Raw genomic sequence first — 18,597 nt, 5'->3', positions numbered from 1 at the left:
AACCTTGTTGCATTTTGCGCATGCGATTGCAACCACAAAAACTCTGTCACTAACCCCTACAGAGTCTATCTTTATTAGTGGGTTTGTCAGTAAAATGACTCATTAAATCACACCTCAGTGAAAAGAAGGAATGCTTACTGTTTCTATATGTAGCAAAAATTAGCTCCTTGGCTAATTCAGTTCATGCAGTAGGCACTGTCATTCTGGCAGTACGACTTTCGTTGACCACAAATTTAATGATATTACATTTCTACCTTTCGACATTTGTGGCTGCTGTAGGTATAGTTATAAGCAACTGGCGGGAGATATTGACGCTACTGAAGACCTTATAAGTTCCTCCAAGGTGAAACACTTGTGACAGGTGACTTTATTAGTTATATTTTTGAAAAAAATAAAAAAAATATGAAAAGATTCATATTTTGAAAATAACCGGATGCATATCCAGCTCCAGTAATTTTAGAGGTTTGCTCATTAATAACCACATACATTTCAACTTAAAGCTCTCACTTGTCGTCTCTGAGGTCCTCTTTACAAGTCCAGCACATTTATGCTGGGGAGTTGGAATTAACAATTTCGGCAGGTATTTCCTCATTATAATCATGACTTTCAGGGTTATTGGGCCTGAAAATGGAGAAGAACATGTAAAACCAATGGCAGTGCCCACAGTCCATGCCCCGTGCAGAATGCTGATCCCAGTGTTCTTTCAGCCAATGATTACAGGTGCATGAATAACAGACAACCCGTAGTCTGGTACAGTGATATAACTTCCTTCCCCTTTTGGGGTTACTGCTTGAAATGAAGCCATAATTGGACCAGGCCTTCATTGATACGCTGTAGCAAAGCAAAATAAACAGACATTAAGCCAGTGTGCTATCGGGTCTCTAAAAAAGTATAGCTGATTGTCTGTCACACACTGGAATTGCAGCACATCATCACTGGGGACGAAGTAATACAGTGATGTTGTTCTTTACCATTACCACTAATAAATTCCGTAGGAAATTGGGACAATAACTACCATTCTTGTTAGGGTGAACCCTCAAAGTCACTAAATCAACCTGAGCTCAACCCCCTGGTAGCTAAGGCAGTGAACAACCAGGTTTAACTTAGAGGCAATTTGTAAAGTATTTATGCAAAACTAAAACAGTAATAAAGTTGCAATGTAAAACAATAAAAATCACAAAAGCAAGTAGAAAAATAGAGTAAAATTAAATTAACAAAAATATACCAACATGACAAATATCCAACAAAGAGAACCAGAGAGATGTGTTTTTAAAGTTTAAAGGAGAAATAGAGGCATGAACCCCAAAGTGTCAATGATCATCAATGGTCGCGGTTGAACAGGACCTCAGCACAATTTGATGCTCAGCACGATGGAGTATGGATCAGGTACACTAACTAGGATAATTCTGGCCAAAGGTTTTACCTTCTGACTTTAGACCTTTAAGTCCTAATTCACTACAGGGGTACAGTTATAAAGCTCCCCAGGACCTCAATGGCAGCACTTGAGACCCACAGGATGGCATGAGGAGGCCAGCAGGAGAGTGCAGTCCTGGTCCTGCTGTCTCGGGTCAGCAGGGCAGTGGAGGGAAAAGGCCTCTTATTGCTTTTTGTATCCCTGTAACTTTAACAGAAGGCCAGCCTTTAGGACCCTTGAAGCCCACTTCTTTGCCCTGGGACCTGTCTTCTAGGCTCTTCCCTGGTCTCAGACAACAGATTCAGTCCTCATCTGATCTTTCATAGGCTCAGGTGTGTTATGAGGAGGGTACAGGGGGAGACACATTTATGCACAGTGCCAGGCTGTGGGTGGGGAAACTCCTCACCACTCCCTAACCAACGGTGTAAAAGTTTTCAGGGCTGCCCTGCCGCCTTCTGCTGCACTTCCGGAAGATTTTAGTACAAACAATCCCCTAGTGTCTCTCGCTCCCTAAAACCAACACAGCAGAACCTGTCTTTCCCCATGAAGAGCTCCTTATGCCCAGGAACTTCAGGCAAAGCAAAGGTAACGTATTAAAAGTCGTCTTTCCAAGATATTTAATACCAATCTGACTTCCCCAGTAAATTGGCCTTATAAAAAATATTTCAGAAAATTCAAAAATGTTATTTGTAGCTGTTTCTTGGTTGGAGATAACATTTATTCAATGGAATATTGCATCCCAGAACAACCAACTTTGCTACAATGAAAATACTTTTGAGGTGCTAGTCACTAAAGGACATGTTTGACCTTGAAGTTGTACATGACCTACTCCTATATACAGTTCTCCATGTCTTAATGGGTACTAATGCCAAATTAGGGTAGACTTATTAGGGATTTATTATAATTTAAAAAGAGGGGAAGGATTGGATCTGTCAAAAGGGGTTATTTTGCAGTTACAACCTGCATCACTGTGCTAAACAGGGCAAGTCTGCAGTCATGTTTTGCCCTGCCACTACAGTGGGTGGCCAATGAGTGATGCAGCCCACTGGTGACGTTTTACTTACAGGTCCTGGTTACACTTTGGGTATCATATACTATGGACTCTTTGGAAAGTTAAATAAACCAATCCAGATTACATAATCAATTTTACCATGTTAAAAAAGGAATTAGTACAAACACTTTACCACTGGTCAGCATGCGTAAAGTGCGCAGAGTTCTGTGGCCAAAAATAGGGTGCAGCAAAAAGGAAAGCATAATTCAGGAAGACGGTGCAGAAAGGGAAAATTTCCAACAAATTCTAATTGATTAGCTAAGTTAATGCTCTTTCTACATTTGACTCTCCAACGGTGGTGATAGCATGCAATCAAGTGCTGCTTAATTTACCTTGTCAAATATTTTATTGCCTTTGGCCTGAATAATGGTGTTTTATAAACTCTTAAACAAATACATTGTTGCCTGCTGATGTGGTTATTATTTGTCCACAAGACTCGATTTATGAAGCACAGGATTGTATTTCACAAATACTAACTTGTGCCCGTAGGCACACAAACCACACCTCTGGTGGAGGTTTCTTAGCTAGGCTTCCTACCCCACCTATTTTAGAGTCACCCCTTCTTTTTCATCCCGCTTTAAGTAGTGGGTTCACAGATGCTGCTCTTGCTCAACACTCCCATAGTTCAGTGGGAAGATTACTTTTGTTGATATATGCTTGAATGTTCATAGACATTGATGACATAAAATCCGCCACGCTTAGCCACAAAAAAAGTCACCATTCCATCAGGAGTTTAGACAGTCATGAGTCAGCTTATTAATGGCAAACACCATAAGTGCTTTGTCCCTGGATTGCTAAAATAATCAAGCAAATCCAACTGTTCTTGGTGTTAGATTGAGATTACCCAATGCACTAAATGTATTGAAGTTCAAGAGAAAATAAAATTCAAGTAATGCTATGTGAGGTCACATTTGGGTTTAAATTGATCCGCTTAGTAATGAAAATTCAATAAAACATCGAATTGTGTCAGCAGAGACCTCTAATGTCCACCAACCAACCATTAATCAAGTCCAGGTCCTCCTAAACGACTCTTACAAAATCCATTATGGTGGGTTCCTAGTCCCTGTTCACTACAAACCCCTTCCTTGCACTGGTGTTCAGCACACGACAGCAAGAAGTAGAGACAAGCCTCTCTGTTCCCGCTCCCTCAAAAACCCTAAACCACATAAGATGGTGGAGTAAACTGCTGCCACAGGTTTTGTGCACTTCATGAATAGTATTAAAAAAAATGTTTTAGCTTAGCATGCTCCAAATTGACACCCATATTTATACTTTTTTAGCCCTGCATTTGCGCCGCTTTTTGACGCAAAAACTTTTCAAACTTACAAAATACAATTGTATTTTGCAAGTTTGCGCCTCTTTTGTGTCAAAAAATGACACAAATGTGGCGCATAAAAAGTATAAATATGGGCCTGAGTGTTTTGTTAAGCTGGGGTGATTGAGTTTCTGTAACTGGTCAACAACTTTTTATACCTGCTCTACAGTTGTTTCTGAAACCAGGGAATCTGGCCAATTGGGCTGCATGCATGTCCAACCTAACCTCCCCCTAAGCCTACTCTTCTCTCCTTCCAGGCAGTGGAAAAAAAGTAAAATGATGTGCCTCCTCCTCCACCCCCCCACACACAAAGAGAATGTGTTGAATAGTCCCTGAGAGTCCTGTAACTCACAGATATCCATAGGCTTTTCAAAGGTGCCTGTGAAGTCCTTGGGTTGCGCCTCTACGCTCTGCATGGATCACATAAGCCCCTTATTGAGATGTCCGTGGATTGCATCATGACTGCATCTGGATGTTACACAATATACCCTGTACTATCCCTCTTGCTGTAGTTGACTGTAGCAGTTTCCACCATTTTTCGGCCTGCACTAATTGACAGCTCAAGCAGCGCTGTGAGCAGTAATAGGTCGATCTTCCAAAGCAGGATCAACCTATTCTTTATTGTTTAAAGACCATGTTTCAGAAGTACTCAGGCTTAGAACTTTAAACTGGTGCAAAAAACATGAAATATAGGTCAAATCAGCGCGCACATTTTGTGCCGCTTGATTGGTGGGCAAGGAGCAAACAGTATCTGCTGCAAATGAAAGTTTTTGCACGAGGGCCAAACATGGACCAAAAATTTTAATGCTGTTTTTGGTAATAAACATGACCAAAATCAGAAAAAAACGTTTTTCCACTTTTCAAAGGAGAAATCAGGCTAGGTTTAAGGAAAACGTGTTTGTTCCTCTTTTTAAGATGCCCAGGAAGCAAATATGAATGTGTAATATGTTAAGCAATGGTTTTACAGTCCATGACCTCCATTTTGCTCTTTCTTTCTGCATCTTTCTGTGTTATGAACTGGAAAAAGAACGTGTTGGCTCCATTTCATAACACAAGCAACCTCTTCCTGTGAAATGGATGTGCCCTGTTGTTGCATCAGTGAAATGTTTCTGTAATGACTCAGATGTTAGTACGGATGGCTGTTTATTGGTCGATTAGACATTAGGGTCCTGATTATGACCTGGGGTATATAATGGAACTTGTAATACAGCGGGCGGGATATCTGTCACATTTGTGATGGAGTAATCCCCTCCGCCAAGTTTGCAATCGGTCCCTAGAGCATGAAGTAACATCTCAGTGGCATAACAAGTCATAAACTAAAAAGATCAGTGTCCAGCAATAAAAAGGGCAGTTGCTACAGTGAGTTTTGTGTCTTTCCTGGTAGAAAAAGCAACCTTTGCCACAGTAAAAAAAAAAAAAACTTTGAAATGTTTTCAGTATATTGTTTCTTCTGTGGCACTTGAATAAGCCTCTCAAACGACAAGTATTCTACATATTTGAAAAGGGGCTTTCCACTCAGTCCTGCATCACTAGCTGTCACCAACAATGAACATTCTAGAGCATTGCTTTGTTTCATGATGTCACCTGGGGTTTGAGATGTTCTGTAATATTTACTGGGTGCCTACTGCAAAAACAACAAGGTGATGGAAGGAATGCCCGGAGGGTTTGCCAGTGGTTGATATTAATTCAAGCATTCATCCATCACCTTGTTGTTATCGCTGTTGTCACACTAAGTGTGACAGGTATGCCCAGACGTGGGCCCAATGCTCACTGCCTATAGGACTCAAGCTACAGTCGCGGCTAGTGAATGGGCAAAGTGGCGGGGCAGGGGTGAGGGGAATAACACCAAAATAAATATATTTAAAAGAAAAAAAGACTTACCTGAAGCTCACCACCGCTATCCGCCGCTCTCTGCTGCACTGCAGGTTCCCGGCCTGCCCTGCTGCCAATCATGACGCTGCTCAGAGCAGCATTATGATTGGCTAGAGCACCCTGGCTGGGCGCTTCAACACAAACTTGGAGCCTGGGCTTGCTCTCTCCAACCTGGCAACATAGTGCCAGGCGACAGTGCCGCCAAAGCAGAGGAGCAGCCCCTGTCAAGCTGTTCTCTGCTGATAAGCCTCAAGTAGGGTAAAACTGGTCTAGTTGTTTGTGGTCCTGTCTGGTGGGTGCCTTGCGTTGCAATTTGGGACGGACTGTTGTCATGAGGAGCTGGGTCAGTACTGATTTGCATAAGGTCGGCCTTTGTCTAGAGTGGCATGGTGGGTGAAAAATGATGGACTAGAATGCAGTCTGAGTGATTGCCAGCGGCTTAGATTAATTCAAGCATTCCATCCATCCATCACATTATTGTTGTTGTTATTTACTGGGTGGCTGCGTTAAGGAGTTCCACCATTCATTGTCAGTGGGTGAACGGCTACTCTTGGCCAGCCCTTTGTTACCCTGAGCACTCTACTTTAAGATATGGTGTGTATGATAGTGCAGTGGGAAACACTGATGAAGTATTGGAGCCGTTTACAACAATTAGGTCCATTGTTTGATACATAGGTAAAAGAAACAATGCAAAATCAGTTTTCTTTACTTTTTGAATGATTAATTCTTTGTTAAACACACTATTTAACACATATTTACACATGTTAATCAATGGTTTCACAACCCATTTCATCCATATATGGCTTTGTTCAGAATTCTTTCTGTGTTATGGAAGCATCAACTTAGTGTGAAATGCATTTGCCATGTTTTTACATCAGTGCAATATATCTGTTATGTGGCTCCCATTTTTATGCTTGTGTGCTCTGCCATGTATTGGCCCATTAGGGTCTGATATCTCAGTGCTTGACAAATGGATAAAAATCAAAAGGAGTTGAGCATTAGAGCTATGAAAAACAGGGCTTCTATCACAGAACGTCAAGATCATGTTAGTGGTAGGGGAAGCTATATAAATGTGCTAGGTCAGTCATCACAGATTGCGCATGTGATGTTTTGACTAGCACGCTAAAAGTTCTAGAAAGGTGATGCACTGTGCATAAATGTGTGTATGTGTGTGGGGGGTGAATCAACACAGGTGCAGTGAAAAAACAAATTCATCCTTTAGTTCTGAGATCTTGAAAAGTACCACTTTCTTCTATGTCTCTAGTTTTTGCAGCCAAGCCAAGTTAAAGGGGCCAATCATTGTAGAGATAAACAGTTCTCTTTACTCTGCCCTGCATCTTTAGCAATCACCAACAATAGGCATTCTATAATGGTGTTTGTTTCATGATGTCTCCGTGTATTTTCAAATGTAATGTGGCATGAGGTCCTGAATGGCCGCTTTAAAGGTCTCTTGGAGAACAGAGTTATAACGAGAGTCCCAAGAGAACATGGGCTTTTGATGGTGAAGAGGAGCATGAAAGCCATTTTATCAGAACAAGCACCTAAGAAAGAGATCCCAAAACGTCAAAGACTGTAACACCATGTTACCAGATATTGCCTAAAAGCAAGTAAAATAAATAAATAAATAAATAAAAAATAAAAAAATATATTAACAAAACCCAAGCACTCGAGCTTCTTTGTTACGGGCAGCTCAAAGAATGAAATTAAAATTCCGATGGCAAACAAGCAATGGACTCGGCACTAAATACCTAAACAAATTGATGCCAATTTACATCCCATACTGAAGTTTGGGATCCAGGAAAGCAAGATGGATCAATCAAGATTCATTCGGAAAAAATATGGAGGCAAACTGATTTTTCTGTAATACATAGCACAAATTCTGTTCAATCATGAGTTTCTATATTCTTTAAATTTAATAGCTGAAATAGAGCTAATTCATCAATATCATGTGGTCGTCAAGATGTACCTTAGTGTGCAGGTTGACACAAAAGTCTTAGGATTAGATATAAAAGTAGGGGTCACTGCAACATCATACAGTGTGATCATCCATCTTTGGAGAGGGAGTTGAGTAGTAAAAGGGAGAAGAAGAGCTGATTCTGTTTAGAAGCCGGGCTTTACAGGGAGTGCAGAATTATTAGGCAAATGAGTATTTTGACCACATCATCCTCTTTATGCATGTTGTCTTACTCCAAGCTGTATAGGTTCGAATGCCTACTACCAATTAAGCATATTAGGTGATGTGCATCTCTGTAATGAGAAGGGGTGTGGTCTAATGACATCAACACCCTATATCAGGTGTGCATAATTATTAGGCAACTTCCTTTCCTTTGGCAAAATGGGTCAAAAGAAGGACTTGACAGGCTCAGAAAAGTCAAAAATAGTGAGATATCTTGCAGAGGGATGCAGCACTCTTAAAATTGCAAAGCTTCTGAAGCGTGATCATCGAACAATCAAGCGTTTCATTCAAAATAGTCAACAGGGTCGCAAGAAGTGTGTGGAAAAACCAAGGCGCAAAATAACTGCCCATGAACTGAGAAAAGTCAAGCGTGCAGCTGCCACGATGCCACTTGCCACCAGTTTGGCCATATTTCAGAGCTGCAACATCACTGGAGTGCCCAAAAGCACAAGGTGTGCAATACTCAGACATGGCCAAGGTAAGAAAGGCTGAAAGACGACCACCACTGAACAAGACACACAAGCTGAAACGTCAAGACTGGGCCAAGAAATATCTCAAGACTGATTTTTCTAAGGTTTTATGGACTGATGAAATGAGAGTGAGTCTTGATGGGCCCGTGGCTGGATTGGTAAAGGGCAGAGAGCTCCAGTCCGACTCAGACGCCAGCAAGGTGGAGGTGGAGTACTGGTTTGGGCTGGTATCATCAAATATGAGCTTGTGGGGCCTTTTCGGGTTGAGGATGGAGTCAAGCTCAACTCCCAGTCCTACTGCCAGTTCCTGGAAGACACCTTCTTCAAGCAGTGGTACAGGAAGAAGTCTGCATCCTTCAAGAAAAACATGGTTTTCATGCAGGACAATGCTCCATCACACGCGTCCAAGTACTCCACAGTGTGGCTGGCAAGAAAGGGTATAAAAGAAGGAAATCTAATGACATGGCCTCCTTGTTCACCTGATCTGAACCCCATTGAGAACCTGTGGTCCATCATCAAATGTGAGATTTACAAGGAGGGAAAACAGTACACCTCTCTGAACAGTGTCTGGGAGGCTGTGGTTGCTGCTGCACGCAATGTTGATGGTGAACAGATCAAAACACTGACAGAATCCATGGATGGCAGGCTTTTGAGTGTCCTTGCAAAGAAAGGTGGCTATATTGGTCACTGATTTGTTTTTGTTTTGTTTTTGAATGTCAGAAATGTATATTTGTGAATGTTGAGATGTTATATTGGTTTCACTGGTAATAATAAATAATTGAAATGGGTATATATTTTTTTTTGTTAAGTTGCCTAATAATTATGCACAGTAATAGTCACCTGCACACACAGATATCCCCCTAACATAGCTAAAACTAAAAACAAACTAAAAACTACTTCCAAAAATATTCAGCTTTGATATTAATGAGTTTTTTGGGTTCATTGAGAACATGGTTGTTGTTCAATAATAAAATTAATCCTCAAAAATACAACTTGCCTAATAATTCTGCACTCCCTGTAGAAAGTGTAGACATCCAATTAGGTAGATCTTGGAGAGATGTGACTTGCTTCGCGGGTATCATGAGATGCAGTTGCCTGTCATCTGCATGTTGCACTGTTCATGTTTTCAACCAGATCACTAAGGGGTGCAGGCAGAACACATATATACGCTGAACTAGCTCTTCAAGATATACACCTTATCTGTGCATGTGCAACAGTAGAACACGTAGAATCTTGAACTGGTGGTCTGGCGAGCGGCCAGCTTTTTCACCTGCAGATCTTTGATGTCCGTGCCACAAGAAGGGTTAAATATTTTACAGTTTTCATATACCTAGATTTAAGCTAGGATCTTTCTGACCATGCATCTGTAATATGGACTGTAAACAAAAAGGAAGCATCCTCTCCTCATTTCTGTATGAGGCCAGGCTCATACAGAAATGAGAAAACACCCCTTTATATTGGACTGGTGCTAGGATTGTACATGTACATTGGATATTATGAGAGTGTTGTGCAAACATCTGTGGACCCTTCGTTAATACCAAGTTGCCCCAGAAGTGCCAGAACTAGTGTAAACAGGACAGTTCCAGTAGTCCATTGGCTTTTATATGTGTTTGGTAAGAGTACCCTAGACCTAAAGTGTTCAGAATTTGGCATGCTACCTCAAATTTGAGTGACCTAATGGGGGCACATGGACACGGCAAACTTTGAGTGACATATAAAATCCTGATTAAGTATGGTTTGATATAAACTGATTGCTGGAAATGATGCAGGAGTGTTGGAGAAGCAGTCACTTCCACTGCTACAATTCTAATGGCCTAATTTTGAGTCAGAGAAAATCCTCCACTTTGTGTAGGGATTGCTAAACATGGAGTACAAATCGCTGTCTGCCAGTGCCGGATTACCAAATAGGCAAAGTAAGCACCGGCCAATGGGCCCCACTCCTTTTAGGGACCCCACGACAACAGATCAAAATAATATTGATTTGATCTTGAAAGAAAATTAAAATCAAGCTTTCTTCAATTGTTTCAGAAGATAGAAAAAATGAATCAACTCAAAGAAAAGAAAACTTTACAATAAAGACTCTATACAGAAAATACTGTATTAACGTAATGTACCCATTAACAAGTTACATAAACCATAGACAGCAGATTCACACAAGTTTGTCTCTTAAAAGCTCATCTACTGTCAGCTGATAGTTTATAAAACAATTCGGTGCAAACTACGTAGTGTAATGTTTAGGTCTGTGTAATAAAATTGGTTTATTAAAATTGTTGTTTGGTAAAAACATATTAGGAGATAATTTGCGAGGGGGCCCCCGAAATCTCGAGTGCCTACGCGCCTTCACAGAGTTTAATCCGGCACTGCAGTCTTCAGGAATTTTCTCTGCAAGAACAAATTCAGTAGATGGTTTCTACTCTGTATTTAGAGTTTGCTCCAGAAACTGGAGGGATTTCATTTGCCTCCAACCTCTAAAAAAGGACCTGGGTTGCTCTGTAACTTGTCCAAGTTTACTAATCTGAAAACTGATTGTTCATAGCTAAACCTCCCGTTATGTTTATAATAGCTGGGTGTTTGTATCTGTTACCATTCTAATGAATTAGATGCTTCTCCATTTTACACAAATCGACATTTATAAGAATGTGATTGACCTGCCATCTGGGTCAAACAAATCATTTTATGTCATTCCTCTGACGTACGCCATGAAATGGTATATAATGTCGGTTCTAACGGCAGTGAAAAGATATATTTTCAGGATAGCTAAATCATACAGATGATTTGTCATTGCGGTCTTTGATCTAGGCACTCTGGACGTTGGGCAGACAGTTTTTTTTACCCAAAAGGAAAGGTGAGAAAGGTGAGAAAACAGTTGCACCCTCAAGCGCAATCCTCCATTTACAACTCAAACGTTGCAAACAAGACAACTAGCAAACTGCTTTCAATATGCAGAGAAGCTAAGAAGGGCAGATTTGTGGTTTACATTGGAATTGTACAGCTATGAACTTGCATATCTAACAGTTATGGTCCCCAATAACACTAAAACCATAATACTCAGTGATCAGCAGCAAATCATAGCTAATACCTCTTAAATACAGTTACGACATATCTGATGTGATGGTTCTCCATCACCAGACCTGTACAGCCAAAAGAACCGACATCACCAAATGAATAGATGTGGAATAACAGAAGAGATCTGTCACACATTGCTGGACAATTCAGAAGTCTTTCTTAGAGCCCACCCCTTCGGGTACTAAATATCTATACGATCTTACCACTTCTTTTCATCTCACAAAGACAGTCAAATATGGGACAGTAATAAAATGCTTCTAGCACATGGGGAGAAAAGGAGGACACTCAGCATAAAACCCCCAATTGAACGTATAAACATAGCGTGTGCGGTGAGGGATCATTAAAGAAGGCTCTCTGTCTCCTTACCACGTACCTATCAACCTTGGTGGCCGATCAATAAAAATATATATTGGATGAAGGGGTCTCACCCACTTAATGTGGCATACTTCATACATGACCATCTCATTCCACCCTGGTATGTTGGTACTACCAGTGTGAACTCAACCTTAACACTTTTTAAAGGAGATCTAAAGATATATTGATCTTCTGGAAAAAATAGGGATCCAATTACTCTAAAATACCTTAAAGTAAGTTTACATTATACTTGGGTTTGGAAGGGTCCCTGTGCAACAATCCGTAAGGAAAATTATATTAGTTTGCTCTTGCTTGACAGGATATGAGCCACGATCAAAAGATCCTGATCTGCACTTATCCATTATAAGTTAGCATCTACCCTCATGTCATTGAGGCACCAAGGTACCTTTGGGTTTGCATTTACTGGCTGCAGAAGGGACCCAAACCCCTCCATTAAAATCCCTAATGTTTCAAAGACAGCAGCCGAAGGGGGTGCATCTGAGTTGGCTATATTGCTGAGTGACACAATTATGAAATATTCCAGTAAGCAGCGTGAAGCATCAGTACAGCAAGGATTTTCCAAAAGTGGTAACCTGAGCTACTGCGAGGGTCTTTCTAAGGGAGGAAGAGGATCCCAGATAGCCCATTGTCTACCCTCTGCTTCTACAGTCCAGTTCAAATGATTGTAAATGGAGGTGTGGCCCCACAATGCAACATAAAATCACCTTTATCACACCAGAAAAGGCGATACTAGGGTCGCCATGTGATGATCAGGACGAGTAGAATCAGTTATTGAGTGCAGTGTAAACAGGAGACTAGAATGGGGCATGGGATAGCTGAAGAGTAGGGATAGGGATGTCAGAGGTAGGGGTGCAGCTATCATAGATACAACAGGGGCCCCTTGAACCCTGATAATTGTTGTATTTCACTACCCCAGAGGCATTCAGAGAGGGCATCTCCCTTGCTCGCACCAGGGCCCGTGACATCCCTGCTCCGCTACAGGTCAAGAGAGAGTAGTCGGGAGTCGGTGGCTTAGCAAAAGCACAGGTATGGACGCCCTGCTGCCCCTCTAATGGGACCAGGTACTTTTCGGGCAGGAGGCCTCACCATCACCATCTTTATGAGAAGCTCAGAAAGCTCAAGACTCTTGGATAAGTTGTTTCCTAGCGTTGGGCAGTGCTGCTTCCATGGGTCAAGCGCTGGTTTTTTCTTGTGCCGGTTTCTCTTCAAGCAATGAACTTCCATAAGTTATATATAAACTTTCAATCTTAATTTCAGATTATAAAAAAAAGTTGTAACGCTGAACCCATCAAGTGTTATTGTACTGCAACATAACTGGCACATTTTCTCAGCTGGTAAGACTGCAGCTGCTCTGATTCCTACCCCTGGGGGGCTTGCGGTTCTTTCCCTGCCCTTCCTTTGATGGCTGCTGGTCTTCACCTTACTATGCGAGTGAGTAGCCTTAACTACCAGCACGTCTGCTGACATGTCTGCTTCTTGCCACTCCATTGTCTTACTATCTGTTAAGGAATTGTAGTCCTGATCGCGTAATATCTTAAAGAACCTGAAACCGCCACTACATTTCCCAAATAATCCTCTAGGGCGATCCTCTCCAGAGTGCCATCATTAAAGTCCTGCCCAGTTTTGATCACTGGAACTGACCGAAAACTTTTACAAACGCACCATTTACTACTTGTTCGCCATCACAACCCCTACACTATGTAAAGAGACATTTAAAGCCTACAAAGTTATGGGCAAAGGCAAAATGTTCGTAAGTGCAAGATGTTTACAAATGCACCATTTACTACTTGTACGCCCTCACAACCCCTACACACTGTAAAGAGACATTTAAAGCCTACAAAGTTATGGGCAAAATGCTTGTAAGTGCAAAATGTTTACGAATGAACTATCTGCGACTAGGTTTCCACTCAAGCTTTGGTCTTTGAAGTATATAAAGTTATGACATCCTGCCTGGTATGCTTAAAAAAGCAGCGAAGGCCACCACGTGCCCAGGAGCACCCACCACAGAAAGCGCCACCTCCCACGTCACTGCCGCCCTGGTCCTGTCGTCCCCACGCGCACAAGAGGCACTGCTGGACTTACCGCAGAGGTGGGCGAGCAGCAGGCACAGCAGGGGCACCGCAGCCATCGTGCTGGTGACCGGGGCTCGCAGGGGAGAAGGGTCCGCAGGTCTTGTGGGGCCCGCTCCTGCCGGGCAGAGAGGGCTGACTCGGCTGGCGAGAGACGGTGAAGCAGTGGACTTTCATCTCCTTATCACTGGCCTTCCGATAGCGTTCTCAGAGGAGGCTGTGTTCCATCGGAGGAGGCATGTCATGGTATTTAACACCGCCGTATCAGACTCCCAAGTACAATGTCACAACCATTCCCATCTGAAACCCTATGTTTTACTGCTTCTTGACACTGTCACATCTGACTCCCAAGGACAATGTCCCTTACCACGTAAAACTATTGTGTTTGAGTACCTTGTCTCAGCTATTACCATTTAACACTGTTTGTTGTATTAGTTACTTAGGACTCTCACAGATGACTCCCAATACAATGTCGCCGGGCTGTCACTGCTGAATCCCACACAGTGTCGCAGGCGGACACCCTGCACGTATGGATGACAAACTCAGCGCCTCTGGTGGTTCTCAGCACATCTGCAGCCAGGACACCATCAGACTGGAGACAAAGGGGTGTGAAAAAGAAAAAAAAAGACAAGCTAGGAGACCTGCTCCTTGTATGCACCTAAGATCTACAACAACATCCCTCTGTCCACCAAGGTTGCCCCATCGCTCCTCCTGTTTTATGAAAGATCCAAGGACACACCTCTTTAAAAAAGAAAACATCTTGATGATATGGCAGTCCACCTCCACTCAGAACCCAGCTATCCCTCCACCAGTGGTCTTCAAACTTTTTAATGCCGCGCCCCCCCAGTTGAAAAATAAGTCATTTGCCCCCACCCTCAGAATTTTTCACAATTATTTTAGAAAGATGGCAATGTTTAAATATGTCTAAACCTATTTAAACATTGCAGTTAAGTACTGCTACCTTTTTAAAACTGGAATAACATGCTTCTGCTTAAAACAAAGGCATGTTATCTGTATAATATTTCTTTTGGACAGAGTTTGTCGCCCCCCCTGGGATCACTTGAGGCCCCCAAAGGGGGGCCCGCCACCCAGTTTGAAGACCTCTGCTGAGTCCAGCGACTCGTTTCCTGTATCGTTGATCCCAGACAGTGCTCTGCTGCCTTTCAGCTAGGGACATGCTATACAAGCACCACGTTCGCACATACATACACAGCACGGTCACTGCTTGCAAGCGAAATCACACAACTCTGCCGACTCCCCAATTTAATGGCACTGGACGCTCACTGCCAGTGCTTAATTTGTTCAAATAAAGTAGTAAGTCCAGAAGGCCAGTGTTTTACTTAACAGCCCATCGGCTGCACTGCCAAATGATGGGGTTGATCAAAACCAAGTCTGCGCTGTTCCGATTAAACCTCATGCCTCTTTATTCCGCCACCTTCCACTTCTGGTCTATTTATCTCACTCACTGAGGTTCCTTTTGATCCTTACTTTTTTTGTTACTGTTTTCCGACAATATTTTAATTTCTGCTTTCTCCCTTTCCTGCCTTTGTCTCTCTTGCTCTGGGTCAAAATCTGATAATGAAAAATAAGTTCTAGTCCCCAATAATGAGTACCGGGGACCACCACCACCTGCAAGCGCAGATTAAGCAGTGCTCACTGTTGGCTTCCACATACAACTAGAAGTAAGGCAAATCGTAGCTGCGCCTGCTATGTGGCGAGGTGACCTGTCTGGTGGGTACAAAGAGAAACAACACTACCATCATTTTGAAGGATTTAAAGATGGCGCACAAGGCCGAAGCTCTGTCGGCTGTCAGAGCTGATCAAACTCCTTTTCTCTAGAAGGTTGCTAATCCCGCCAAAATTCCTGGGCTCACCTTTGAGGGCATCACTGCAACACCCTAGTGTCCTTGGGTGGGACACCTGGCCTCTGATGACACAGCCCAGACTAAACTGACCCGACAAAAGGGGTCTGAAGAACTGGAGCACCTGGGTTTCAGAGTCCTGCAGTGCCCTCTGTTGGGAGAAATGGAAGCAGCTGCTAATCCCTCGGGAAGGGGGGGGGAGGGGTCAAAGTGCATGGCAGTGGAAACCACTAGGAGGCAACATGGTCACAGCAGCAGATGGGGGGTCAGAAAGTAAACCAGCTAACTTTGAGAGGCAAAGAGTGTGCAGTGGAGGGGGTATGGCAGGCCCACAACCCCCGTAATAAGGTAGTGGCAGCAGAAAAAGGAACAGACAAAACAGTTCAGGGGGTAATGAATCAATCCAGAGCCAAGGGGTGGATTGCTATCCTGTGCATAGTGACCTAAACTGCAGAACAGAGAGGGTGCAGAGAACCACAAGCAGACATAGTTCGATGAGGAACCGACCGGGCTGGGAGCACTCCCCAACTAGACAGCCATGGGTCAAGACAAATCCCAAACTACTTCAATCATCTAACCTTGAACAATAAGCCTTCAAACGTATACCCCAGTGAGGCTCCAGGCAACCCATTGATTGGATCCTGACCCACGTTGAAAGAAGTGCTATTAGATGTCATTGAATCATGCTCAGCCTTGGAAACCAAACGGATACTGTGGCAATAGGCAGAAATATGTTGTGGGTGGATTTCCACAAAATGACTGCCACAGTGAATGCGGCCAAGGGCACCTTGGCAGAATAGTAGGAGTTTATAGCTACCCTCAAGACAGAGGTGCGCTGTCTCTCCATGGAAACCTAGCACATGCACAACAGGAAGGAGGATGCAGAGGGGCGAGCCAGGTGCAATAATATCCATCTGGTGGGCCTGCCACAAAGTGGAGGGCTGCTAAGTTGAGCACTTTGTGGAGCAATTAATTAAAACGGCAATTGGACTGGCAGAACTCTTCTAATGCTTTGTCATAGAGAGAACACAGCAAGTCTCTGGAGCACCAGAGCAAGATCTAGGCCACTAATGGCTGTGGTACTCAACCAGGGACACTATCCTTAGAGTGGCCTGCCAATGAAGCCCAATACAATTCGACCATCATAGCTTTTTCTGACCCACGTAGGCCAGGCACGGCAGGGTACATTTGACAAGGCAAAGTTGAACTGCATAAGCATAACATTCAATACATGATGATCTCCCCAGCAAAATCATCTCCGAAATCTACTTATGGTTCTTTATGACACTGGAAGAGATGTGGGAATGGCCAGAGGGCTGAAGACCTTTCAAACTTAAGAAATCCATGGACTTGCCCGTTAAGGCCCAGATGGAACAAGAGGGCCTTTGTTTCCATCACCTATGGAGGCGCACACAAGGGAGATCGATTGGGTGCAAAATAGAGCCTCTAACACCCACAAGCCACACGACGGATGGAAAACAAGCCAGGAATACTAACCAAACGGAGCCTGCTGCAGCTGGGGACAGCTGGAGAGGCATAAGGCCATGTGTTGTTGTCACACACCCCTACTTCCCAGTTCCGAAAGTACAAGATACGGCTCTGTGGTTTGTTTTATTTGATGTGCTGTTGTTTTCTTGCAGCGACAGGCACCTCAAGTGTTGGGGCGGTGGGTAGTTCTAGACCCACGGCATGCGTTGTTAAGGGGAGAAGGTGGCCGTGCCTGACACAGCATTGGTGTTTGTGAACTCTCTGGTGGGGGGGTACGGGATGGATGACAAGACTAACACTGGGAAGGCGCATGAACCAACAATATAGTAGAACATGGTAAAGAGACATTTTGGGTATTTGCATGAAATGTGAACGGCGTGGGAGTTAGGTCAACAGTGAGTGGTTGTTAAATTCGTGGCAAGGCAGGAGGCAGCCCTATTAATACTACAAGAAACACAATTGGTAAGTAATAACCGAGTTCCTGGATAGGGATAGATATAAGATTCGACCCCACTCAAGCTTTACATCTGGTTCCAGAGGAGTGGGGATATTATCCTGCAAAGCTCTTTCACTCACAGTCACACATACGTGGCTTGACCCAGGGTGTCGCTATGCCACTATACCAGGAGACTGGAATGAGTAGAACATTTTGGCAGCATCAATCTTCCCCTGGTCTCCAAGCATTGATACTGGAGAAAATGAGGAGATGGCTTATACAAGCCCCCACTGAGATAGCGATCCTTGGGGTGATTTCAGTCTCAAGATGCCAACACAGCTTGACAGATACTCCTTGACGACCTCCTTGACTTCTCTCACGGGTGGGGAGCACAAACAAATACTTCAATTTACGAGACTTGTGGCTTCCCGACCTCTGGCGACCAGCCTATCTGGGGAAACTGCAATATTCATATGTTAACGGAGGCCTCCGCTCTTGCTCCAGACTCGACTAACTGTTTGTGCCAGTGGTGCACAATTTAAGATTCAGGGATTCCCAGTTCTTGCCCAGGGGTATTTCGGACCACTCGCCGCTTACTGCTAGAGTGGTAACTAACACATCCTTGAACTGGGAAACCTGCAGATTAGACGCCTGGAAACTTCGTACCTGGGAACCTAGAAGACAATTGACAGTAACCATAGAACAATGCTTCATTGAAAAAACAGGGTCAGTTACCTCAATCGTGATGCTTTGGGAAGCCTATAAGGCAGTCGCAAGAGAACACCTCATTGCTGCAAACATAAATTCAATGCCATATAAGACATTGAACAGTAATCCACAAAATGGGAAGCTGAATAAATGCATGATGCAAAGTTGGAAATTTTGCATACAGCAGCAATAGGTCGCTGAGGACAATGCAAGAGGCATGGGCATAATTTCAAGCCCTCCAACAAAGGCAGGTAAACTCATGGCATGGCTGGCACATAGAAAGACAGGACCGAGA

The 18,597-nt window shown here is 43.3% G+C and overlaps 1 protein-coding gene across 1 annotated transcript in view; it reads right to left on the bottom strand.

The window, feature by feature from the left end:
- The window catches only part of MAMDC4 (MAM domain containing 4), a 223,816-nt gene extending 209,839 nt beyond the window's left edge, over nt 1–13,977 (bottom strand). The window contains exon 1 of the mRNA XM_069241436.1: nt 13,822–13,977. Within this exon, the coding sequence (XP_069097537.1) occupies nt 13,822–13,867 (46 nt within the window). The 5' untranslated portion in view covers nt 13,868–13,977. The remainder of the gene's footprint in view (nt 1–13,821) is intronic.
- Nucleotides 13,978–18,597: the final 4,620 nt, after the last annotated feature.

The sequence above is a fragment of the Pleurodeles waltl genome, chromosome 6 (genome assembly GCF_031143425.1).
Source record: "Pleurodeles waltl isolate 20211129_DDA chromosome 6, aPleWal1.hap1.20221129, whole genome shotgun sequence".
NCBI lineage: Eukaryota > Metazoa > Chordata > Amphibia > Caudata > Salamandridae > Pleurodeles > Pleurodeles waltl.
The sequence above is the reverse complement of the archived record's forward strand: the minus strand, read 5'-3'. Positions and strand labels throughout refer to the sequence as shown.